At 40.4% G+C, this 26,633-nt stretch overlaps 1 protein-coding gene across 1 annotated transcript; it reads right to left on the bottom strand.

The window, feature by feature from the left end:
- Nucleotides 1–376: 376 nt before the first annotated feature.
- On the bottom strand, nt 377–26,325 carry si:dkey-121b10.7 (heparan sulfate glucosamine 3-O-sulfotransferase 6). The gene is made up of 2 exons (XM_036549760.1): nt 25,051–26,325; nt 377–2,085 (listed from the first exon to the last, which is right to left on the bottom strand). The coding sequence occupies exons 1-2, from the start codon at nt 25,623–25,625 to the stop codon at nt 1,467–1,469; spliced, it is 1,194 nt and encodes a 397-aa protein (XP_036405653.1). The 5' UTR covers nt 25,626–26,325; the 3' UTR covers nt 377–1,466.
- Nucleotides 26,326–26,633: the final 308 nt, after the last annotated feature.

Below are 26,633 nucleotides of genomic sequence, written 5' to 3'. Positions count from 1 at the left end.
CAGAGGTTCAAAACAGTTTTGTCTGAACCAAAGTAAAAGTCTCATCAATGAACCCTGTTGAATATGATTCCATACAATCTAGACCTGTAAAAGCCTCTTGTCAGTCAGATACAGCCTGTAACACCATATTTAGGCTTAAATGCAGTCTAGACACATTTAACCATGGCCATAATAATAAACATTAAAAAACTCAAAAAGCACAAAAATGTCCAAAATGACAATGGGCAGGTAATCTTATTGCAAGTGCTCCTTCTCTGATGAGTGTAAAACAACCATAATTATTCCACTGTTGTTTTCAGTCCAGCTTATATCATTTATGTGATTGAGCAAGTGTGCTAGCTAATTACATAACACGAGGACAGATACGCAGATGGCACTGTTTCATTTAACATTATGAATTATGAATGATTTGTTTTGAAAAAGAAACTTACACTCAGAGGAAATAATTTCCTGTTGGGCAGCCATCTTACAATTGGGGTACTGTTGTAATGTAACATAATATAATTCCCTGTGTTATCACATGAGAGGTGTGGATGTTGCTATCAGTCCATTTACACACAACCATGGCTTCTTGTATAGTCTATGCATGTTTGCATATGCCTACACCAACAAACTAATCTGAAATAGGAATGTAGGTATACTAGTTGAGTGATGGACAGATGAAAGCAACTTGAATAATGCTGTATGTGCAAAATCCTAAGGCTACACAATTGCTCCTTTGAATTACTATATTTTAACTGTTTTCAAAGTAATTGTAAAATATTCCTCTGGTCCCACAAATCAGTAGAATGAGGTAATATCTAAGATTTGTTCTGTACCTCTCTTCAGATGAATCAGCCTCAAAAGATAGAGATATCTGGTATTAATAAAACTAGGTGTCAGGTTAACTATATAGTTAATGGATTGGCATTGACAATGATGGCTTATCAAAGTTTCATAGTATAATATAAATGCTCAAGTATTATAAGCTCCTGAAGTCACTGCTCACAGCAAGTACCAGTGGCAAAATATTTGACTTCAGACCGCTCTACCTTTGTGCTTTTTTCTCATGACTTTTTTTTAAAAAAAAAGGACAGATGACAGTTCTCTTCAGATGCTGTGTTGTGTGCTTTCATACAGACAGAAATTTCTGTCTGACATTAGTGATACTGGAGGACCTTTCCAGAATATACAGAGATAAGATATTGATATTCTGATTTGAAATAAACAAAAAAAGAATTGCTTGAATGAAAAGAAGAAGTTGAAAAGAATCAAACAGAGTGTACATACTGTGTGCTCTTCAGAAAACAATAAGGATGATAGCATTACCATTACATCACCAACCACCACCCAGCTTCGAAAAACTTTGTACCTCTTAATTCTGATGTCCTCTTTTGTGCAGCATTGTCATTCAGAATCAAATGAGAGCAGACTAGGCCCCATCAGCCTGTGCCTCACTGATACCTGAGAATGTTAGGGCTGTGGGCTCAGTCCCAGCCAAAGTCCTGGCCAGTCATTTGGTAGAACTTAAGGTTGAAAGGTCTGTAGAAGTCCCTGAGCCGCAGCAACACTTCAGCTGGGATGTGGGGATGAGGCCGGCCCTTAGACTTCCCTAGGCAGCGGGGGCGGCTGCTGCCCTCTGGTTTCTTCAGACAGGGAAAGCCCTTAGTCTGGTTGAAATAGAAGTGTTTATCGGTTATGACACGCTTCAGGCCCAGGAAGTCCTGCACTCGCCCCATCTCCCCTGCTGGGTCGGTGACCAGCCGCTCGCCGCTGACGAACAGGAGGCGGGACAGCGGGAAGAACTGCAGCCAGTTCTCCAGATGCTTGGCGTAGATCCCGATGCGGACAGCACTCCAGGAGGTGTCTATCAGCCCCCTGCTCGAGTTCTTGAAGACCAGGTTCTGGAAGGTGGGGAGACCAGGGTTCTTGGACAGGGTCTGGGTGTAATCAGACACGGCCCTGGTCACGGGGTCACGCACCACCACAATGAGCTTGGTGTGCCGGCTCATGCTGAAGACCCTGCGAGGGGCCTCCTTGGTCACAAAGTAGCTGGGCGTCTTCTCCATGGTGATCTGGCCGTCCAACGTTCGTGGCATCAGGTTTCTAACACAGACAGAGGAGAGCAGGAATCAGAATGAGAGTGAGAGGCAGAACCTTGGACATATTTAACATTCATTTGATGCAAAGAGATGCTTCACCGCAGCTTTTCAAAGTGCCCTTATTATCAATAATCAATTTCAATTTGGGAATGAAACATTTCAGAGCATTATTTGGATTTGTCATGAGAAAAAAATGCATCCAAAAAAAGGGAACACAAATGTCATGTCATCATTCATTTGATAAATATTCATATACAGTATATCAATAGTACACTGTTAGCTTTGCTATTACATATACAACTAGTAATTTGTAATTATACTGTATGAAAGAGATTTATAATGAAACATAAAATAACCATCGGGTTTGTTCAGATGAAAAGCACACTGAAACGTACTGAGACATGTCGAACTGGCTTTAGTGCCTGTGGGCTTACAATGTGAACTGGGCTGCTTCCATATGTTACATATTACTGAAATATTGCTTTATGTTTCATTATTACAGACTACATACTACCCCCTTTGATGCTTTTCAGATTTGAAGGCCTTTGGTTTTTACCTTATAATTAAGTTAGCATCTTGTGATTACATTAATATTAAATATTTATTATATTAAATCTCAGCCTTGTTAAATGTATGTGTGATGGAATGTCAGTGAATGAGAGGCTGCTAAAAGAAAACCACAAACCCCAAAGACACACTTAAGAGTAATTTCCTGGAGACAACCTCCCCCATTTGCATGCTCGTCAGAGGCATGGTTTTCCCCAGACTCTGAGGCCCTAACCAGACAACATGAATGTACATGAAAAGTATGCCTAATAGGATGCACAGCTTTCTCAGTATTTCACGGAAGACTATTATCACTTCCACAATGATGTCCCTTTTGTGATCCAATTTAGAAAGGTAACCGAGGGAAATGAACTGAACTGAAAGGTAAAGCCTCCGTGCCCCACCTCTAAAAGATGAGGCAGGTTTTGTTAACTCAACGTCAGGATTCTATTCTGTCTTTTGTAGAGGCCTTTTGGCATTCTCTCTTCCTAGAGCCTGATCTGTTATGCACATAATAAACTTTCTTCCATGGACCTTTGATCCAACATAATGCCTCATTTGATCAGGTTTATTATTCCTGTGTTCTGAGAACACTATTCTCATTCCCTGGCACACCAGATGGTGGATCCTGTTCTGTCTGCAACTTGCGAATACCCTGCAGATTTTGTACAGTACATCATCGTCTCATTGATTTTACCCGAAAAGGATCTGAACAGTATGAGATGATAGTCAGAAGTTCATCTTCACTGTAGAGTGGTAGGTTTAAAAATATATGTAATATAATATAATAATAACACAAAGCAGAACACTGGCTAGAAACTGGAAAATGCTTCAACCTTCACTGCATATTTATCATCATGACATTTCAGATCTTGATTAGACTTGTAAATCATCAAAACCAATACATGCATGTCTGGATTTATTTTGAAATGTAGGACAGGGAATTTTAAAGATGACATCTTCAAAGCTGGATCCAATTCTGGGCCATAACATTCAGAAGACTGATGAGGCATGGAAGATGCTGAGATGTTGCTCTGGACATGAATACTGATTTACAAATTTGAATGAACATTAAATTATATTGTTTAAGCAGTCTAGTAGGAGTAATCTTGCCTGTTTTGCATGTATTTCTTCCCCCAAATTCCCTCCTTTTTTTCAATCTAAGAAGACATGTGGTCTAAACCCACTAAGCAACGTTCCCTCTGAAATACTTCATTGCAGCTGGAAAATGTTTGTGGATTTTCTTAAATCAAGTACTTGGCTTGGGAAACATGACATGAAAAGTATGGAAAGTGAACTGTTTAGCTCAAACCAACTTGAAAATACATCCAAATGACAAATCCTAAATGAACAATTATCATTTCTAAAGGTTTGTTTATTTAAGAAATAATTATGGCCCCAAATTCTCCTCTCACTCAAATCCTTCAGTAAATCTTAAAATTACCATTATTACACATAATATTTTGTTTACACATAAACTAGTTTGAATCTCTCATTTGAATCTGTGGTTAAGAATATAAAGAGTAAAATGCAATGCAAGCCTTGTGAATGGAAATGCGTAAACATATTTGGCATGTTAGAAACCCAGATAAGAAACTTCATAAGCCTAATTATTACATTCTGCTACCATTGTTTGTGTAGAGACAAAAGGGAAAATGTATGTTTATGCATTATTGAGTTTTTTACTCTACCTCTCCCCCAATTATCTGTCCTTTGGATAAGAAATGTGCATAACTGAATATTCACATACAAACATCTCTAGAGTGCTATGTACATGTAATAAGTTGACCCTGTTCCTTTGATTAATCATTAGGTGAGCCAGTCAGGACTTAATTGGCAGTTTCCAAGTTGTACCAGGGTGAATGGGTGGGACTGGGCTTGACAGCATGATGATTGGTGTCATCTGCTTGCAAACTGCTTGGCTTAACTTTACATTTTCCCACTCAGAGTTTAGATGGATTCTTTGTAGTTGGTCTTACCTCTACAGTTACCTCTACTCTCCTTGTAGAGCTAAGGTCATCACATGGAGGTTTAGTTTAGCGATAACCGATGACAGAAACCTTGTCATATCAGTAAGACTCTAATGTAATATTTTTTCTAATTAGCGTCTTTAATCACAGACAACAAGACTGAGAAAAAAACAATGATCATCCTATGGATCATTCAAAACAGGAGTCTATACCATGGTACTTTGTAAGACAGATGTGCTGGTATTAATTGCAGTTACTTTGTAGTGTGTGGAGAAGCTGAGTTGGCACCTTTATGGGGGTGAATTGCTTTGAAAAGTTCATTTTCTTTTGGAAAATAAGTATGTGTAGCACTGATGGGGTTCTACAATGACAGAAGGGTGGAAGAAAGAATATTACTGTCTCAGTGATTTAAGCCCTCTGCACACCAGGAGATGGACTCTACTTCAGAGCGCACTGTTGAGAGACCTACATCTCTATAAAAACACTTATGAAGATTTCTCTGGTCTGTCACAATGTGGATCTGCCAAAGCGACCGATCAGTAACGAATTACTTCATGCATTTTTATTGCTTCATAATTCAGGGTTGAATTACACTATTGAATATGAGCATGATGGTCTTTCTTCTTTTTAATAATCACTGGCTGTGTAACCATAGCGCTAACATGGCTGGGCTAAGTATATGTACAGAACTAAGTGCATGTTTAATTCAGAGCAATCAAGCTAATGGAAGCCATGCTGGGCAGGCCTTGCATGTTGACACAATGTTTACATTTTGGAGTGCTGGCCTGTAATCACAGAATAGTTTGGATAATACACAAACCCAGGAAGGAGGCCACACACTGCTAAAGGCTAGCTAGTCATCTGGAGAGTGAGAGTTCAGCACGATAACCTCTTCTATCCAAGATCAGCGGTGTTTCTATATCTCGACAGCAAACAAAGTGAATTCTAACAGAAGGCATGCCGATCAGACCAAGGTTGGTCCTCATTTTTAGTTTTATCAGATGCCATTATCAGTTGTTGTGTTCTTTTACATTTCCAAGGAGGTTTGGAGGGCCCCTGTCCTTGTTTTAATCACACCTCGTGTTGCACTCTCGGCAGCTGTACCATGAATGTCTGCCGGCTGCATACTGATGTGTTTATCACCACACAGGCAGCTATCAGCCTGCTGTTTACAGGCTCAAGAAGGGCATGTGGGTGGCCAGCCTCAAATTAGCCTTTTAAAAGAACCCGGGTTAGCATGCCCCAATCCAATTTACCTGCTTGGAATTTCATGTAAAATCTCCATCCCCATAATTAACCTATTCGTAGTTTACCTGTTTATGACCGATGCATTGTAACTGTAGAGATACAATGATAAGGTATTTTAATAGATTTCAATTTCAAGATTCTACAGGACTCAGTAATGTATATAAATGTGGGTACTAGGTTGGATAAGGTCATGCTGATCCTTGTCATTCCCAAGTCTGGATGACTTAAAAACTTAGAATGTCACACTCCTCTGAGACAGTCTTGTGGGTCATGTCTGCATTCTTTAAAAGACCCTATGTCACATGTTCCCACTAATTCCAGATCAATATGTCTCTGTGGGGAGGTCTAATGGGTAATGGAAGTGAAGTTTGGTGAACTAGCCTCCTGGCTCTGCAGCTTCCACATCTCTGAGCTTGTGTTTCCTGCAAGGGGGTGTGTGCCGTTCAAAGACAGGACTTTGGCATTCTGTAACTGAGTTACACAAAAAAAGCTCAGCTATGAATAGTTAATGACATGGCTCTTTCGTCTGCCTCTGTCCACTGTCTTTACTGTCTCCAGTAAACTGCCTCTCCTTCATTACAGTGGTGCCAGTTTCATTAATGCTGAAACACTTTCCCTTGCAATTACCCAGTTAATTATTGATTCTCTACCACCTGCCCGTGCCATTTTCCAAGCTATCTTGACTAATGATTCTCTGAGCTTTTGATGAACATGTACTTGGACTTGCCAAGCAGAACTGAATTCTGTGTAAAATACTGACAAGAAAGTTTGGCCAGAGAATTATATAGATAATAAAATGATCACAAGCAACACGATTTCTATGGAATCTTGACTGGTGTCTGGTGACAGGGCCTTTGAAACTGAACTTGAGTTAACTCATAAACCTCCAGTTCCATGAAGGTGTTACTGACCCTCTATTTCAGTGATCTAGTTTTGGGCTGTGACAGAGGTAAAGGGGTCAACATGTGTGTCCCGCGTGCGCGCAGTGTTACAGGCCTCTGATGATGACTTGGGTGTGGGAGGTCACAGCTTTATGGGGCCTGTCTACCTGACACTCACTCTCACTTCGCTGAGAGGGGTTCAAGGGAAGGTCCGGTACTCAAAATTAATAGGTTTCCCTGGAACATGCCACTAACATTCATCTTAAATCACCACATGTTGACACGGAACAGTGGATGTAATTTACAAGGGGTTTCTCACCTTTTCATTGGAATGTAAGCTATGAAAACTTTGACAACATTTTACAGGGGTTACAAATGTAAACCCCTAGATGTTTTGACTTTTGAGTATGCACCATTTCATGAAATATCTAGTATTTTCTTTGCTCTTCATGGATTTCTGAAACTTACTCAACCGAATCAAGCACACATTCCCTTCGAGGAGAAACAACATCAGAAATACACAAAGGGTGACCCAGATGAAAATCATCTGTGTTTTTGTTTCAAATTTATGTAAGACAGCTCTTCACCAGTGCACACATGTAGGGTGTGCATACGCGAGCAGTGGGGACATTAGAGAGAGTGCCGTGGGTACAGTGGGAATGCTCACAGGTACGGTAAACACAGAGGTCATTAACTCCAGTCCGTTGGGGAGCTAATTGCAACTGCACACACCGAGAGCTCTGCCCGGGGCTTTTATCGCTGTTTGTCCACTGAACGCTAGACTTCACTTCCCCACGGCAGGGTGCAGCTCGCCAGCCCGCAAGTGTAAATAAAGGGCAGAGGTTTTGATTTACAGACAGCTTCCCCCTCTCAAGAACACGCCCTGATGTCTCCCCCTGACTGGGGCAGGGTCAGCCTGCCACTGCGCTACCAGCGGCACAGGATGCTCCCACATCTGGCAGCAATGAGGCTCGGGGCAGAGAGGAGGGTTTTTCGGGATAGGAAGTCTCGTCCCTAGTTACAAAGCTGAGCCAGAGCTCTTTCAGTTCGCTGTTGACTTTCTGTAATATTAGTCACCGAGTCAAGCCAGACCCCTCTGTTTGAGGATATGGACCTTTTCCCCTGAAGGTCAAAGTGAGGCACTAATGATTAACTGAATGAGCTGCAGACCACCATGTCTATTGTGTGTTTGTATGTTTTCATCAGCAGTGAGCCTCACCGGATGCATGTGGCTAGGAGCGCTTTATGAACTGTCGAGACATTTTTCACTGACTGCTTTCCAAGTGATCACGCTGGTATGGAAATTCAGACGTTACACACAGAAACATGCTGGGAAAAATGTTCAACGTGGGCAATAAAAGTATGGGAGGGCAGGAATCTTGTATGCAAAGTCAGCAGTGGTATGAGAAGACTACCCAAAATCCAGTTAGAGAGAGGATATTGTCTGCATCAGGATTTAGAGGTCTTATGAGCTTGATTTTAAGATATTGAAAAAGAGAAACAGCAGGGCTAAGAAATTATTTGGTGCAAGTGAAAACTTTTCAAAGTATCAGAGATCCACAGAGAGCCAAAATTTGTCACTGACAGGGACTAAAAGATGGAGAAAAGAGTAAATGGTGTGATAATTATTAATACCCTTAATACCTTAATATCCTTCAGTAATAATTCCATGATTATTTGCTTCCCACCATATATTGTAACAGTAAATTATCATCTCCAATGTATAATGAATATGATGCCAGTTGTTATGGAACATTGTGTGGTTTTAAATTTCCTGTGTAAACTAATTTTCACAAATGTATCAGCACATAAGACAAAGCATTCCAGTTTAAGACAGTAAAATGCATTCTATTTTTGAGGTATAAATTACCTTGTATTTCTAAGTGAGGGTCAATGATTCTCTTATAATCTGATATTCTAGATCATCTGATGTGTACACTGATGGAATCATAATGTATATAAAAGAGTATTTTAAAGAATATCAGGGCTTTGACTAGATGATCTCATAACATCAGCACACACAAAGGTCCACAACGAGCTATTGTGTTTCAAAACCTTTATTGTAGAATTTCTGTCTGGAGAGAGATCTTTATTTAACTGCGAGACACCCCTCTTTATACCTGGATTAAAATCGTACCAGCTTTTACAATTCTTTACCCCCTGCTATGAGCTGTAGGATGCACAAGTCTCGCAATTTAAATGGGGAAGGAAGGGGGGGGGGGGGGGATGTGCTCACCAACATAGCCTCTTTTCCTCTGTGACAGACACACAGACAGTGTGTTCTTTAAATTGGCATGACATCTCCTGGTGTTCCATTTCTAATATTTAAAAAAGTGAGTCCCACATCACTACACAGAGAATGCTCACATAATTTTTATACAAAAGCAAAATCTGCAGCAGATCATCAGGGAAAATGTTATGTAGTATGTAATGTAGACAATTTTACCATTTTTAAGTCACAATTAAAATCTTGGTTAACATAAAATCAGTCATGTAACCACTAACTGTGGTTAACTTTTGAAATATAGTGCACAGTGTTTTTATTTCCCCCGCACACACGTTTTTATTTCTCTTTTCCTTTCTCATAAGATGCACTGTGCTCTGTGTAATATTTTCTGTGCATGTGCCCTACTGAAAACTTGCTTGTTTTTTGTGTCCCCTGTCCTGGGACTGCAGCTGAAATTTAGCTAATTCTGGGACAGTTAAGTAAATGCCCATTGTTCCTGTTAAGTGAATAAATAAATGTCCTGTACGCTGAAACTAATAAGCTAACCATGTGCATGAAAATAAAAGGAGGATTCACATTCAGAGCAAATGGTTTCTGGTTCCTAGACATCTGTGTAAAAATGTCCCTTGCTGTCACAGTGCTGCCATATGGAGCCACAGAGCACAGCTCATCGTTCCCACCATCAGGACACAGAGCTTCCCCCCTGCATTATTAACGGCTCTGTGTCATCAACAAGCCTTAAAGACAAGACATATAAATACACAGGCGGTTAAGTGCATTTGCGGACTGCAAGAGATGGTTTGTGCCTTTGATTCAGTGCTCTGGTGAGAAACAGGCTTGTCATTATTTAGAGCAAATGAGAGCTTCATAAGTTTGTAGGATGCAATTAAAAGGCAGCTGGAAGCAACAAGCAGCCTCATAAAAGAGCAGGACCGACCAAGTCCAGCGGCCAGAGATACCGGGGGGGGGGGGGGGGGGGGGGGGGTGTGGAGGAACAGCCCAGGGGTATGTCAGATCTAACTGCACACGCTCCTCCTGCAATGCAGCGGAAAAACAACTGTATGTCATACTCGTCTGCTGCTGTCCTCACAAAGCATCACGTTTATCCTTTCTTGACTGCCAGAAATAACAGGGCAGCTGACAATGAAAAACATGGGATGTATTCACAAAGGATTTGAATCTGGTGGGAAAAAAGTTAAGTGAAATGAGCTGAAAATTGTAATTTACAATTATGCAGAGCACTGGCTACATTGCGATTCATAATGTACCAGACAACAATTTTTGCAATAAATGACAACTGCCTCCCAGCTATCTTTAAGAAGATAATATGCAGCATTCCATGACTAGCATGAAAAAAAGTAAAAGACAGATGGGGGAGGAGAAAGAGAGAAAATGAGAGAGAAATAGAGACAGAAGCAAAAAGCTTGTGCCTGAGTTTTACTCTAATTGCCCCCTACTTTATCAGATGGGAAAATCTGTCTCTCCCTAAAGTAACCCCTGCCACTGCAGCCTCAGAGAAATGCTGTGGGTTTATCTCTTGGTTCCGGGGCACTACTGCCCACACCCAGTGATGAATAGACAAGAGGAGGAAGCCGATGGATAGATTGCTGGGGGAAACTTCCTCATTAACCAAAGGCTCAATGACTGCCAACTGTTTCTACTATATTAATTTCCTGCTACAACTTTGTTTTCACCTTATTCTCCTCAAATATTATGGACATTAACTGTACAACAGCTATTGACTTTCACTGCAATAACCTGTTTTCAGGCTCAGGAAACTAAAAACGTGGAGATATGATTTTTCAGTCACAGTGTGATTCAATATGTTTAACACAGTGTGCTAGGGTGTACATTTAAGAAAAATGTACAAGTCATAGAAGACTTACTTAGAAGCATAGAAGCAAATCTTACATTTGTGGTGATGTGTTTACATGTGTTTGGAATATATTGTGTGTGTGTGTGTGTGTGCACGCTCGTGCGAGCGTGTGTCTGCTTGGAATGTGTGTGCATCCATGTGTGAGTGTGTAAGTCTGTCTGAGCATGTGTGAGTGTGTGTGCAGATGAGTGTGTCAGCATGTGTGTAAGAGACAGATGTGTGCCTGAAGAACCAGTTATGTTAAATTGCTGTGATGACACACACTGTTCTTCCTGTCGTCAAAGAGCTTACACCGCTGTCTAAAGACAAGTGGCCAGTGTTAATTATGCATCTTCAAAAGGGCCAAAGTAAATTATACCCTACTAAGGAGTAGAGAATGTCAGGGTGAAACACCAGTTCCTTCAGCTTTTGCTGAACTCACACATAGCAAGCCAAAGCAACATTGTTTCCAACTACAAAAGAAGGGATTTCAAGAAATGTAATATTTCCATTATGAAAAGAAACATGAAACTACCACAAAAACAAAACCAAATGAGGGAACGGATGTGAGGGCATAATTGATCCAGTTTCATTATTTTTCCTATTAGTTTTCCTTGTATTGTGAAAAAAATCCCATTTCATATTTTCTGTAAACACTAAACATGCAATGCAGTCTTTTTCAGGTTTAGTAAAACTACATAGTGAGTTAATAACTGACACCACTTAACTTTTAACACTGAGACTTCTCACAGGTCTTTTTTTACATTTTGCAGAGCACATACTATAAGCCATATGGAATGTCCCTTTGGCATCAACCTTTTCACTAGCATGATGAATAAAAGTCATATGCAAATACCTCAGGAAAAAGACACGACAGGCAACAAAGAAAGACAGACAAGACACGCAAATCTACCTCTATACTAAACTTCCTTTTGTATAAAACCAACTGGTCATTTACAACAGGTACATTGACATTGAATTGTGGTACATTTTAACCTGAGTTAAAATACTCAATTGAATAATGTACAACATACATGACACAGCACTTAAACAGGTGATTTTCAGAAAATGGCTGAAATTCTACAGTCATTCCATCTTAGTCGCACGATGCGACTCCTTAACTCAACACAGTATTTTTCCCAATGGCAATGAATGGAAAAGGACATGTCTTAAGTTTTTCCATGGTTTAATGAGCTTTCTCAAATGAACCAGCATGCACCTCAGAATATTCTAATTCACACCATATGGGCTCCAACCATGGGCCCCCTGGCACCTCCCCAGCTCCACACCATTAAGATGACTTGTGACTGGACGGCTCAGAAAACCACTTCCCAGCCTGTTAAATGTCTTACTCCTTGTGGTTTCTGCTTGTCCCTGATGGCTGCATTTAACTGACGTACAGGGACTGTTGTGGGGAGAAGGCGCTGGAAAAACCCCAGCTTTTGTCTGAGACAGGGCTCCACACCCAGAAAATGCATGCGGAGTCTTTTGATGTGCGGGAGTCTATATTTTGTCCAATATACTTTTACACTTGCAGTCTGAATTGATATTGTTTCACTGTCAAACCTCCATGAAATATATTTAACAGCAACTGAGGAGCCATTTTTGACAGGAAACTAGCATGGCCAGAGGGCTGGGTCAGGCTGTAAAGAAACCTCATCCTTGATTTTAAAATATCTCCCATGAGGATAATTTGTGCAGTCCTATCTATATCAAACTGTTCATTCCTAGGCACCAACAACCAACAAAATGGCGTTCTTCAATACTGTCCTATCGTATATTTCAAAGAAATATGTACCCTGCACTAAAATAGAGATGCTTTTTTAGAAAATTTAAGGCTGGTTCAAATAGTTTCTTCATGTTATGATATTAGTATGACTTTGCCTTAGTATATGGACTACCTAGACAAAGTACTTAAATGATTTCCTGGATACCAAGAAGTTCCTCTTTCCCATCAGTATTTGGCCTTTGTACAGTCTGTGCTGAGAGGATTTAACAGTGAGAGGCAGTGAAGAGCTGCAGGACTCCAGTCCAACTCCGAGCATATCCTGCTTTGACCACTGCATGAGTTCCACTTCTCTGGAGACGGATCAGAGCATTAGCTAAATAAACAAACAGACAACCAGTTATTTACACTACATGCTTCAGCCTAAAACTGTGGGTACACAACACGCACACACACTTTTATTGGCACTGGGAATTCACACTGATGGGTGAAAGAATACACTGTCTAAATCCACATACTGGTTCAGTACCATTGCAAGCTTTAATATGTGAATTGCCTATGGCTGATAAACTAATGACTTATTGTAGCAGGATAAAACTGTACATGGAGCTATTAAATCAAACTGCCTTCTGTGACCAAGAGCCACACTTTAAAAGACATCAGCAAGCAAGTGCAATGCTAATTGACAGGCTGCTTTGTATTCCATCTATGGTAGCAGAAACCAGAACAAAGAAAGGTGAGTTACTCCAGTTGCAGACAGAACTCCCTTTCTTACATTGTTTCCATGCTCCCTTGCTGCCAGACATCAAACACTGATAAGCAGGAACAATGCTGGGACTCCAGCATTCAAAGCTGCTCAATAATGACAGGGCTGTGTGGCTCCTCTGTGACAGAGGAAACTTCTGAGAGCCCATATGGACAGGGAAGTACCAGGATACCTGCATATGGTATTATCATTAATAGTAGTATTGCCAGTACATACCTTACATTTTACCCATTTCCACAGCTACATATTTCACTAAAGCAATTCAAGTTAAGAATCTTCTGTAAGGATAAGATTCACCTCCACCTGAGAACTGACCATGGAACTTTTGGTAGACAACCCAGCTTTACTGAAGACCGCACCACGGCAGAATGTTAGCCTTCAGTGCGTGAAGCACTCTGTCTGCCATCAGCAGCCAGTTAAGCACCAGATCAAGTTTCCTCAAAACAGGCTTCCCTATCAGCCTGTGCAGTGGCACACAGCCAGAGCTCTGAAATAGCACTGTATGCGGCCTGCTGCATGCTTGGAGCTGAGACTTCTATGCTGTGTCCTGTTTTATATCTAGGAAAGACACTGCTACTGATACGACTGCTTCATTTTTAACAATACTACTGCAGCCACTTCAGCTGATACTACTATTAGTACTAATAGTAATATGACAATATGACATTATATCTTATGGTTTTATCATATAATATATGATGGTATATATCATAATATTATATGTATTATCCTTAAAATCATGACCATCACCATCCTGTGATGCTAAAGCCCAGAACTGAAGGAATCTGAGAGATCATTTATGAGTTTCTTTTGTCCCCTGGAACTCTGATCAATCAATGACCGGTTTCAAGTTAGGAACCTAACAGAGGGAAATGAATCTCTCCAACTGATCAATAGTCTGTCATGGCGGATAAATCAATTTAAAATGTTTTCATTTATTTTAATGAACGGAGAATATATAAGATGGTCAGTAAGAATGCAGTGGGAGGTTTGTCTCAGAGGTTACACATTTTGTTTGTTATGTGTCCTTTCATAATAATATTTACTTCCCCTATTTTCTGCTGTACTCATCTTAAGTGCTAAACAAAATAATATACTGGTGTACAATCATTTCATTGATTACCACTGTGCATTGGTTTCAGAGGACTCTGTAAGCACAAGCACAGCAGCAAACTATACACAGCATTAAATGATTGCCCATCTTTTTACTGTTCAAAATTCCATTTCTGTCCCCAGACAAAGTTAAAGATTTATGTTATTTTCCTAATTGAAATTTGATTGAAGAAGGTACCTGATTTCAAGGGGTAAAGGTCAACCGATTGATAAACTGTCAAAATGTTAATGGCAGAGTTTGTGGATGAGGGTTTTTCTCCAGATCAAAAAGCTATAGTGATCATGAATCTGTTTATCAAATCTGTTCCAGCTTTTATTTATATTTATCAGTTTATTTAACATCATTTTCTATAGGTTTCTTGGCATGTAATGTAATGTAATTAAAATAACTACGCAGTGTCAGGTTGCATTTCTTTATTTTTGTAACAGTCACAGAACTGCTCATTCTCTCTGTTTAAAGACCCTTGTTGTTGTGCAGGAAAAAAGAAGAAGAAGAAAAAGAAGAAGAAAAAAGTCCCGGTAGATTGTAAGAATGTGAGCTAAGCGGACTGGTATGACATTGCAAGTGGCAGCGGACCTTTCCTCCAAGTACTTTCTTGTGATCTGGACACTGTACATAAATTTAAAATAAATTACATCTGAATAAACACAAGACATGGTGCAATTAAGCTGCCTACACTGAGATACTATATTAAAATCAGAGGAATCAGTTATTTTCCACACTTCTGAAGCCCTGTTGAAATTCAGATGCTACTGCTACTGTCTTGTATTGCAAGACAGAACAATGAGTCACTTGTATTACTGCATTTGTAAGACTAAATGAGAAACCACTACAGTAACACAGGGTGAGTTTGTTTGTGCTATCAAAGCAAAGTCAGAGAAGCTTTTCAGTATGACTGAAATTGTTGGACACAGTGTTAGGATGAGGAAATTCACTGATTCAGCTTTATAGTCGAATGCTGCAGCTTTAAAGTGATTACGTGGCCTGCTAACTTGTTACACAGCATATGAAAATCTGTTCATATTTGAAAAGAATGTTACCAGCAGTCCTTGTCCCCAACATTTTCAGAAGATGACTGAAGTATCTACAGTAATGACAGTAAATTTCTCTATGAATGACAATACATCCTGTTGATTTTTAAAGCCAATAATGGTTATCAAAGAATTCACCATCTCATTTCATCATATATTGAATGGCACTGTTATTTACTTTGTTATATTTTTATAGCTATATTACCCACTTATTTAAAAAGTGATTGGTACAAACATGTTGTCAGGCTTGTCACTCTAGGACACAGTGCACTAGCAACCAGTACATGGAACACAAATGAATTTTTATAAAATGTCATTTCCACTCACATTTTTCACACAATACAGTATAAATGAGTAAATTAACTTTAATTCTTTTAATGTTCATTAACCTGACCCTCAGTGTACCAATAAATGTTTCAAATAGAAGATTCATAGTAAGGATAAACAGTATGCTGTAGACAGTCAAGATCCAAGTAATATGGAGTACACCAATAAAAAAATCATGTTTAAGTAATAAGTACTCATTTTCTGTATCAAGGACTAAATTGTGGTCAAACAACCTATGAAGTAATTCTGTTCAAGGCAACGATTGTATGATTACCTTGGAAAGCAGGCATAGTGGTGCTTTCATGAAAGTTTCTTTTTCAACTGAAACCCTGTGGTTTTCATTGCTGTGGGTCTTGAAAAGTGGGTATTTAATACTCTGATGATTCCATTCCATGTGATCTTGAGTGTATGTGTTTGCAAAGGGCTGGCTTTAGCACTAAAACCAAGCTGGCATGTAGCAATAATTTTTGTTGTCTTTCTGAAACTAGAGGAAAGGCACACATTTGCCACAGTTCTCTTGGTCTTTCAGTCATGAATTATTCAACCTTAATGCACAGTTTAACTCTATTGTGACTGAGACATAGGCAGAGGTGGAGCCTCTTCAGAGCAGCAAAACCTGAAGAGAGCTCACCTGCCCCTGACAAATCCATGAGAAAAACGAATTCCACAATGATTACCAGAGATATGTCTGATGCCTCTGTCATCCCAGCTGTGTTTCTGATAACAGACTGATCCATGCACAAGACATGGAGAAAATCTGCATACTCTGCCAACCATGGTAAGAATACATCTGATGCTGGATAGGAATATATCACAAGCTGACCAAGGCAAAAATGTTGTACATCAATATCTGCTGCTTTGAGTTCCGCCGCTATTGAATAATCTAAAATGGGAATATCGAGCCCTTTAAACCCCATAGTCTCCATAAATCAGCTTATTCACTGACTGATATGTTTCAGGACACAAAAGCAAAGCAGGTTGCCCCCCTCTCACTTTCAGCCAGACGAAATCACATCATTCTGAGGTTGTAAATGTACAGTTGCCATGGCCTTTGCCTTTCATTCACTGTAACAAATAGCACTAAATGTAATTAACCATGTAGGTGAGACCCTGCCAGATATCACCAAAGTATCGGGCCTAAGCATTAGAAATGAGTGTTGTATGACATTCTGTTCACATTTGTACTGACTTCATCAATGAAGAAGATGAATTACAGAGCCAGTATAATTTCCATGAAACATCTTGTGGCCAGCTTTCAAGCTCTGTACTGATTCACATGGAATAACAGTTGATTTGATTTTCTAATATACTTCCAAAAATTTCTTCTGTAGTGCATAAATATCCGTTCCGTAGTGCACAAATTACAAAAACTGTGCTCTGACCTAATTTCTTGCCTCTGTAAAAGGGCTCATTGTATGGACTACTTTAACATCTAAAGAAGGCAACCTTACTATAGACAAAGACAAATGGTACTGGTCAGCAAGTGCGTGAAATGGCAGAGCAGAGTTTGTCTTTTTTTGCAAAAAAGGTGATCAAATCGATTCAAACGGTCCCCTTCCTCCATTCCCCTCTGCCATGGGACATTATCACTGCTAGCCACACAAAGACGTCATTGTTTATTTAAATTGTAAAGATCTGATTATTTTCAAGACAATCAATTCCATGTTTTCAGCCATGAAAGACTTTCTCAGAACACAGCCTCTCTATCCCCCACCCCACTTTCAGCTGTGTGTTCTGCTTTTGCTTTGTAGGGTTTGAGGTCTTATTTAAGTGGCTGATGCGGAATCAAATGTGCACTTTACAAAATGCCCCTGAAAGAACTGCAGGCATGTCTCCTTTTGGTCACTTTTCTTGTTCCATCTTTTCATTCAGTCATGCCAGCTAAGGAAACAAAAAACAGTACTTAAAAAGAAAATGAAAACAAACTCATTATAAAGCCATCAACAAGTTGCGCCCCATCTATAAAAAACCTAACAACCAATTTTCTCTATCAAGCTGCGCACAAGTAAACCTTGAACTCAACTATTGCACAGTGAAAGGCCTTCGGTTTTTACTGCTGCAGTGAGTCCTTATGCCATGAGTCATTTTCAGAATCGGCAGAACAAAATGGAATCATTAAATCCTTCTATGATTCTGCTAGGACGGCTTTATGGGCTTTTCCTCATAATTATCTGACACATGCACATGCAAACAAGCTACAACACATTAGTTAACAATCTTGGAAAGAAGATGGCAACAATTAAAGCTGCCAGCGCAATGAAACAACCATACTTAAAAAAGAGAGTTGGTTTTGGTCATTTTTCTTTTGATGTTAACTTTTTACTGGATAGGGACATTTTTTTTGCCATATGCCAACAATATGTTTCTGGTTGTTATATTTAAATGTCGTCAGCTGCCACCCTCTCTGGCTGTGTCATAGTCTTCCTTGAGCCTACTGTTTCTGTCACACTGCCCCTCAGTGGCAGGAGGACTGAAATACTCCTCTGTGGGCACCACTGCCCCACATTTTCTGCAGTGCTGTGAGCACTTGCAGCAGAAATGGTACAGAATGCTGCCTCACATGGGGCAAGCATAATCTGCACTTGCTGGTAATTGCAGTATCAGTTTACCAGCTGGATCAGTGATCACAGTTTGTCATTGTTTATGCTAAGCCCTGCCCACACATCTGGCATGCAAAGGTTGTTTCTGGTACAATTGCATTACTTAGTTTGGACTCAGTTTCCACATACAGCATGACCAGGAAAGCATGACACAATCTGCAAGATGATCCTTCATGAAATCACCGTTGTCCTTGTTTTTTGGTTGATGACCTCAGTCTCATCACTGAGTTCATTTGTCATAGATACCACAAATAACAGCCTTACATTTTAGTCCAGAATGCAGTGAAATGGTTCATACATTGACTAGTCAAGATATGTACACTTGTTGGGAACAAATGATTTATAGGAATTCATATGGAGATATTACCTACCACCCACCTTTAATGCCAGTTTTTTGCTGTACAGGGTTTTTTTTTTCTTCCAGCCAAAAAAAGTGCTGCTGAGAAAGAGTGTAAATGAATATGAAATTGTAAATGAACACTAGGGTTACATCACATGCTGTCTTGCTGCTCTTATTCAAAGAGTGCTAAGCACAGTGCAACCCAGCAAGTGGCTGGGAGGTTTGGCTGCCCCACTCTTTCACCAGGTGCAGAGGTCAGAGGAGTGAAAAGTGGAAGACTCTGGCCTCCGGGCTGTCTCAGTCCTCTCTTTAAACAGCATGCAAGTGGCAAAGAGACATTAACACCTGCTAGCCTCTGACCCTCAGAGATTCAGCAGCAAACGCAGCTCAGAGCCTGCTGTAAACCTCATGCACAACACATTCCCTGCAGAATCACACAGTGACCCAGGGAAGCTACAACTCAACAGCATGGAAAAAGACTCTTCAGCTTGCAAGAGTCACTCTGTATCTCTAGATCTTCACATATTACGTGGCTTGCCATTTTTCCTATTTGATTTAAAAAGTTGCATTCCATCACAGTCAATAATGTCTTTCACACTGCCCCTGAAGTTGCCACATGACTTGGATTGCAGTAATTGTTAATCATGGCTACCACAGTGAAGTAATCATGGATACCATAGATATCCACACACTTTGGTTTATATGTTAGCTTTTCCTAAAACCCATACACATAATTTGGACAGCCCCTTTTTGCACTTTAATGGATAATTCCCACTGAAAACATCTGCCTATATCAACAGAACCAGTGGAATGCTGTTAGACAGAAGTGAAGAGAAAATTTCACTAGCAGCTTTACTTCTACCATCTTCAGAAACACATGCAAATGTGTAATTGATGTTTCAATTGCAATTGAATGGTAGGTGTTTGTTATTTCTTTAGTGTTTGCCTTTGTATAGACTCCTGCATGTTATGACTAAACCATCTGAACAAACCATAATATACTAAAGCCATGCTGAAAATATTTCAGCTCACCAGGCATCTTGTAGTTTCAAATAACATAATAAAACTTACAAATACAATGAAGAAGCCACACATAACTGTCAACATTTAATGGAGTTACCTAGTCAATATTGGAATTTCAGAGGTGGACATTATTCGAGCAGCACCCTAATAAAGTAAGGTAGAAAGCAATCAATGAATGGGAAAGGCCTAATTTAAGGAAGCAATATTGGAAATGACATTAACCCCCAAAGGAAATTTATGATGTTGTGAAAAAGTGCTAAACAAGTAATTTAACTATGCTGCAGTGCTGAGGTCTCAGTTGGAGAATGCACAGGTGCCCCTTAACTGAGCCTGTCACCTTTGATAAAATAAAGACTCCACACAGACCATTTGAATGGAACAGATAAGTAATAGAACCCGGAAATATCTGGTTTGCAACAAATCCCATTAGACAAATCTTTCACCTCTTCACAGCATGAGTAAATAGCTGCGAGGTGGCAATGTACTGTACTTAAATATGAACCATCGGCACTGCTTTTGCATACTGTTCTGAACTAAGTACTTCTAAACTCAAACTCGCTTCCATCAAAAACAACATTTTATGCTGCCTGCTCAAATGTTATATTCCTCTTTTCCACTCACTATTCAGTATATTCAACTTCGATGAATGATAATAATAAGATGAAGAATGTGCTGCCACACACACACACACACTCACACACACAAGTGATCTGAAAGGCCACAGTTACAATTTGCTGCTCGACCGCATCTTTATCTGGTTACACAGTCACACTGGAGTCTGGGCGGCCCAGCTCTCCGTGAGTCTGTCTGCTACAGTGCAGTGCTGCTCAAGCAATTTTCAAATTTGTACCCAGAGCTGCCTCCTAGAAGCCAGGTCTGCCACAGGCATTTCCAGGCAAACACTTAATCTCTGTCTTTTAAGCGGCGGCAGAGAGCGTGTGCGCGAGTGGAGGGAGAGCCGGGACCCTGCACGAGGAAGACCGAGCTGCAAGACTAAAATTATCAGCAGCAAAGCGTTTCCATGTGCTCGCATGTTCTGTGCTAGATGCTGCTCGAAAAGAAGGAGAGAAGAAGAAAAAAAAAAGAACATAAAAGATGAAATTACAGATGTGAATTTTGATGATGTTTGTGGTCTCTCCCTCTCTGGTTCCACTTACGTGTGGGCCATGCATTGCTCTCTCAGAAGTGAAAGAGCTGTCCTCCTGAAGGATTCTCTCAGATCTCCCACATATCTGTGCACAGCCAACCCTTTGCAGCACCAGCCCAGGGGACCGTCACTATTCACCTTTTCCATATGCATGTATTTTACTGTTTATGCGAAAACTGCATTTCATTTTTCACTTACAAACTTGTATTTTCCCACTGTCTGTGAAGAAATGGTTGCCATAGTAGTTTCCTGCCCTCTTTATAGTTTTAATGCAGGGGTCTTGATCCTGCCTCTGAGAGAAAGTGTTTCATTGGCTCCCTGCCTCCTTTGATTACCTCAACATTCCCCCTCATGACAGCGGCATTGCACTCCTATCACAGCGCACAGGAAAGTAGGAGCATGAATGACAGAAGTGGCCCAGTGCCTGTCCCAGCAGGGCCTTTAGCACCAAACTCATTAAAACCCTGCTATAGTAAGACCTCAGATAAAAGCCAATGCAGCAGCCCTCTCCACAGTGTCATGTCAAAGAGTTACAGGGTCATACTCTCTAACCCCTTTCAGTGTCTCCCAGCCTGCAGAACTGATACTGACTGTCATTATTGATGCAAAATCCCTGTGGTGTTGACAGAACTGTCAACAGATTAGGGACTACAAAAACTTTTTTTTTTGCACAAACGAGAATCTACGAGGTGGAACAAAGCGTTAAATGCTTGGCGTTAAAAGCCCAGAGGCTGGATGGTGGTGAGCCACGGCACTGCCAGCAACCTCAACAGCAAGTCTCAGAGAGTCCTTTGATTCATATAGCCCACCTATCTCCCAAGGAGTTTTCCCTTGCTGATACATTCTTTCTATAAATATAATACTTTGTGAGTGTGTGCGTGTGTGTGTGTGTGTGTGCGTGCGTGCATGTGTGTGTGTGTGTGTTTGTGTGTCTGTGTGTGTGTGTGTGTGTGTGTGTGTGTTGACATAGAGCAAACACATGCAATACTGAAAGAAGAGATGTGGACAAAGGGGTAAAACTCCATGGATTTACCCATCAAAACATGCCATCCTAGTTATTAATCTTTTCATAAAATATCTTTCTGTCAACATGCAAGGGAAAAAAAATCTCATTTGTCAGATGAGTTCCTGCTAAATGATCAAATGATCCATTCAATACAGGTCTTAATGTGGAATATGCATTAACTGCATGCCTGACAGATGAGAGTAGGGAGGAGCACTAAGGAGATCTGACATGTTCTTTCTTGACATACATTAAGTGTCTCCTTGTGAATGAAAGGGAGAGAAGGTCAGACTGTTTCACTGTTCACTTCTTCACTAACAAACATGCTGAGAGATGAAACACTAGTTTTCTTGGATTGTTAGGTCTCATGTAATTGAGGAATTTACTAAGACTTTATCACATAAATATTTAAGACGTGACATCTTTGCTTCATGAAATCTTACATGAGTTCATTTTTGTCCATTGAGTCACTTTTGTCCAAGAGTCCATTGAGATTTATTCCACAATAGGAGACCATTTATTTCACTGCACATGCAAATGTTTCACAGCACAATGTTTCAGTCAGATATCAGAGCACTTTTCACTGACAAATTCCACCAAATTCTCACCATGTCCTCATAACAACCCATTCAATATAATACTGTACTTTCTGTCTCATTCCTGCATTGGGTTTAGCTTTGCACCAAACAGTTACACAAAATGCTTTATAATAGTACACAGTCAAGTATATCAGCAATATCCCTCCTGACGCACGGCAGAAGAAACAGAGCCTGCTCAGGAGACTGCAAATCACTGAGGAGCAAATCTGAAACAGTGGAATAAAAGGAATAATAAAAAAACTGCACATTCCAGTTAATGAATGTGGAACTATACCTTTCCATAGCTCTTTGGGGGTGATTTAATTTTAATCTGAGCTAAACTTTCGTGCACTCATTGTGTCCCAGAATGGCCATGACAAGCACCGACATCAACACCTGGACTTGTAAAAAGCCCCTGTGCAACAGACCTGGATATTTTGCACTAGGACGTAATGTCCCTTATCGGCAGCTGTGCAATACGATTATGGTCTGATCCTAGCACAGATCACACTAATTTCACTGATGTTGTGACTCACAGATAGGTGACATCGATTCCTAAGGCTGAGGTTGTCTTAGCATACATTGTCTAGTGTGCCTTAGCATACATTGCTGTGTATACAGGTCAGCTATGGACAGTGACATCACCACCTGGAGTCAAAATAAGAGCTGGATTAGTCCCTGTATAAGACGCATGGATGTTCTGCATGGGTTCAGTCTCTGCTCAGACCACTCTGCGTGACAAATAGATGGACATAGTACGTTCATAAAATGTGTGTCTCATGCATATTGAAATTTAGTTCAAAACACAGCGTGAATACTGAGTGAAGAAATTCAGTCTCACAACATATATCAGTGTATGTATTAAACCTTCCTGTCATTCTCAGTAATGTGCTGTGCACAAAGTGAAAACAAACCTGAGAAAACAATATGCATGCATATAGGGGGACTCTGAGTGTAACGGCTATAGTGGGACATCCTGAACTTTGGACTTCTTTTGATGTGCAATAAAAGAACCTCAATGGTTAGGCTGGATGCCCAAGCTTTGACCTAATACAGTCTCTTTAAGGAATAGTTTAATGTAACATTCAGGCAATCCCATAATGCACTGCTGGCTGACATCAATCAACAGTGGAACCCCAGGGAATTACAGAGCCACTTCAGCTAGGTGAGTGTCAGGTCAATAAACAGCATTTTATTGGCATGGGACTGAATACCCTGCCAATGAGTGCGTCTCTAAGCCATGGTGCTTATTGACAAATGATATTAATGAGTGAAACACTGACAAGGTAGAGACGGCTGCTTGGGAGAAATAATCAATTACAGCCTCCCCTCTCTCCCTCTCTCTCTCTCTCTCTCTCACCTTTTCCATCTCTCTTACCACGCTTCCCAGGCTATCATCCCTCAAGTTTACATTCACAAAGGGCTGCCAGTGTCCTTTACTAAAGGCAGTGGACCCAATGGGACTACTTTTAATTCACATAGGCCAACATACTGAATACATTTCTCATACAGACTGTAATAAAGGCAGGACACTCATTTCACTGTCTGAACATAAACTTTGCATAACTATTCACAAATACACTAATGGTTACATTCTGTCAACACAGTAAATTAAAGGGTAACTCATTGTCCCATTATCACATTCATCAAAGCAAGAAAAAACTCAATAATAGGCATAATAAATATTTAATCTCAGTACTAGAGTCCTCAGTTGGTTTGCATTAAAGCAATTCTCACTGAGAATGCAAGGCCAAGTAAAATGAAGATCAGTTACACCACCATGTCACAATATGCTGTTTCCTTTACCTACTGTTTCTGCTATTTAATATTTATAATACGTCAAAGAAGAAAGTTATTTTGTAAAACCACTCCTTGGACCTTTGGACGAAGAGGTAGGCCTTAAATTAAGGTTTATTTTATTTTAACCACCTGGATCCTTTTTGATCCTTTGATCCTCTTTTTTTTTTGGGGGGGGGGGGGGGGGGGGGGGGGGGGGTTGAATGTTATGCCAATACTTTAAAAACAAACAAAAAAAACACACACACACACACAAGGTAGAAATTTCTTTACGATAAACGAATGATTAAATATAATAACAGTCGAATAGTTAACCGTTCCAGTTTATGATAATCTGCTGAGTTTCTTTTGTTCGTGAAGTGTTGGAAACTGCAAACTCTGACCGAAGGCTGTAGCTATCAATGAGACGAACTGCTAGCTATAAAGGGATCATTCTAACTCATCCTCATTGTAATAATGATGATCATTACGATACAACAGTGGTTGAATTAAGATGCTTACAAGTTGGTTACATTGTAATGTACCTCTATTTATTATATTCACATAAATAATGGGAAATTATTGAAATAAATCGTGTTGTTTATGGCTTGTCTATAACCAGAAACAACCTGTCAATGGTTGCAGGTGAAGCAATACGATCGCCTAGATTATAAACACGTTTTCCGACTTTGGTCTCTCCCCGGATAACTTTAGAAGGGCAAACACAGCGTCGGTGTCATAAAGCAAAGTGTGAACCTTCCCCTGGATCTTCATAAAGTGACCCCTGAAATGATAAGAAAAGGGAGCCTACCTGTACCACTCCAGTCCCTTGTCATAAAACCTGTCGAAGAAGTGAGGTTCAGCACCGACGGCTCTGACATCGGGGTGAATGCGGAGAAACTCGAGCAGTGCTCTCGTACCCCCTTTCTTCACGCCGATAATGATCGCCTGAGGGAATTTTTTGCTCCCGAAGTTATTGAACACAGAGATGCTGTTGTCGGCATCTCGTGTCCTTTCACCGTCCGATATCTGCTGCTGCACGTGTCCGATTTGCTGCAGGATTGAGTGCAGTTCAGTGGAGCCGGGAAGCTCCCGGGCTACCGAAACGGTAGAAGTTCTGTTCCAGTGGGTCTGTGCGCCAAGTTGGTGCTGAGGCAAAGGCGCCGAAGACCCGACTCCGTCATGCACGGCATCCAGCACATCGTATTTGTTTGTGTTGGTTAAAGTTTGGTGGTCATAAACTGGTCTCGGTAAGGAGTCGCAGTATCCGGTAAGACAGTAAAATAAATAAGTAAAAATAATAATCATGGTAAAAAATACCGACACTTTGGACTGCGCCTTCAGGTGTCCAAAGTTGAGCCTAATTCTCCATATACTACATCCCATGAGTCGCTATGCTGATCAATATGCAAGAGGCAAAACGTACTCATGCCTCATTACCCTACCTCAAATACTAAGAATCTTTCTAAGCTGAAAAGTTCAGTGGAAAAGCATGCCAGTACCTATCTGGGTCATCAGACTGTCAGGTCTGACATTCTGAACAGTAGCATGCGAATCCCTGTTGTAAGTGAGACAATCTTTAAGAATATGACATGCATCGTTTTCGTGGATTCGTCATATTCTAAATAAAGGCATTTAATTAATTTTCCTCAAGTAAGATCATTTTACCACAGTCCAGGTCTGTAATGTCAACAGAATATTATTCCACTCTCATGTCTTTAGCTGCAATCTTTGCTATAATTATTTATTTCAATGACTCCACAGACAGGCTCGCTTTGCTTGACGGTTGTGTGCTCCTCTCTTCTCGGTTCTCTCTCTAGCCCTCTCCCGGCAACCACCGTTTCTCCGACTCCTTTGCTTCTAGGTTGTTATCCACGCCCTTTTTGAAAAACTCCCCACCCCTTTAGTTTTTTTTTTGTGGCGTATTGTGGAAAAAACTTACTACGCTGAAATCAGCTATTTGGATATTTTGAAAAACGCTGAGATCGCTGAGATCGCGTCGCCGTCAAATATTTATTTATTTTGTTACATTTCCGTTTTTAACTTCATATCTTATTTAACACCATACACTGGTTTCCCTTGAGTAAAACGTATGGAATTGCTACTGCTATACCCAATTGGAAAATCAAATGCTGTCTTTCAATTTTAAAAAATAGTAAGAATAATATAGTTGTGATCAGTATAAAAGAAGGTGGTTGCCACAGTGCGTATGTTAATGTGCGGTCCGTGCTTTGCTACGTTCTCACGCGGAGATGAAAGGGATAGTTCTGTGGGGTCTCTCCTTGCCACCTGTCCGTCAGCACACACCCTGTATCGGGAGACAGGCTGGACACAGACTGCTTACCCTTTTTACGCAACGCCAAATGGGGCCGGACAGGTGCCATCTGTCGGAAA

Source organism: Megalops cyprinoides, chromosome 1 (assembly GCF_013368585.1).
Source record: "Megalops cyprinoides isolate fMegCyp1 chromosome 1, fMegCyp1.pri, whole genome shotgun sequence".
NCBI classification, from domain to species: Eukaryota; Metazoa; Chordata; class Actinopteri; order Elopiformes; family Megalopidae; genus Megalops; species Megalops cyprinoides.
The sequence above is the reverse complement of the archived record's forward strand: the minus strand, read 5'-3'. Positions and strand labels throughout refer to the sequence as shown.

What these genes read in the sequence shown, in the direction of transcription:
- si:dkey-121b10.7 (XM_036549760.1), bottom strand. Translation starts at nt 25,625, where the DNA reads ATGGGATGTAGTATATGGAGAATTAGGCTCAACTTTGGACACCTGAAG. An exon ending in AAGGGACTGGAGTGGTACAG is followed by an intron (nt 2,086 to 25,050) that starts GTAGGCTCCCTT and finishes TGTCTGTGTTAG; the next exon opens with AAACCTGATGCCACGAACGT.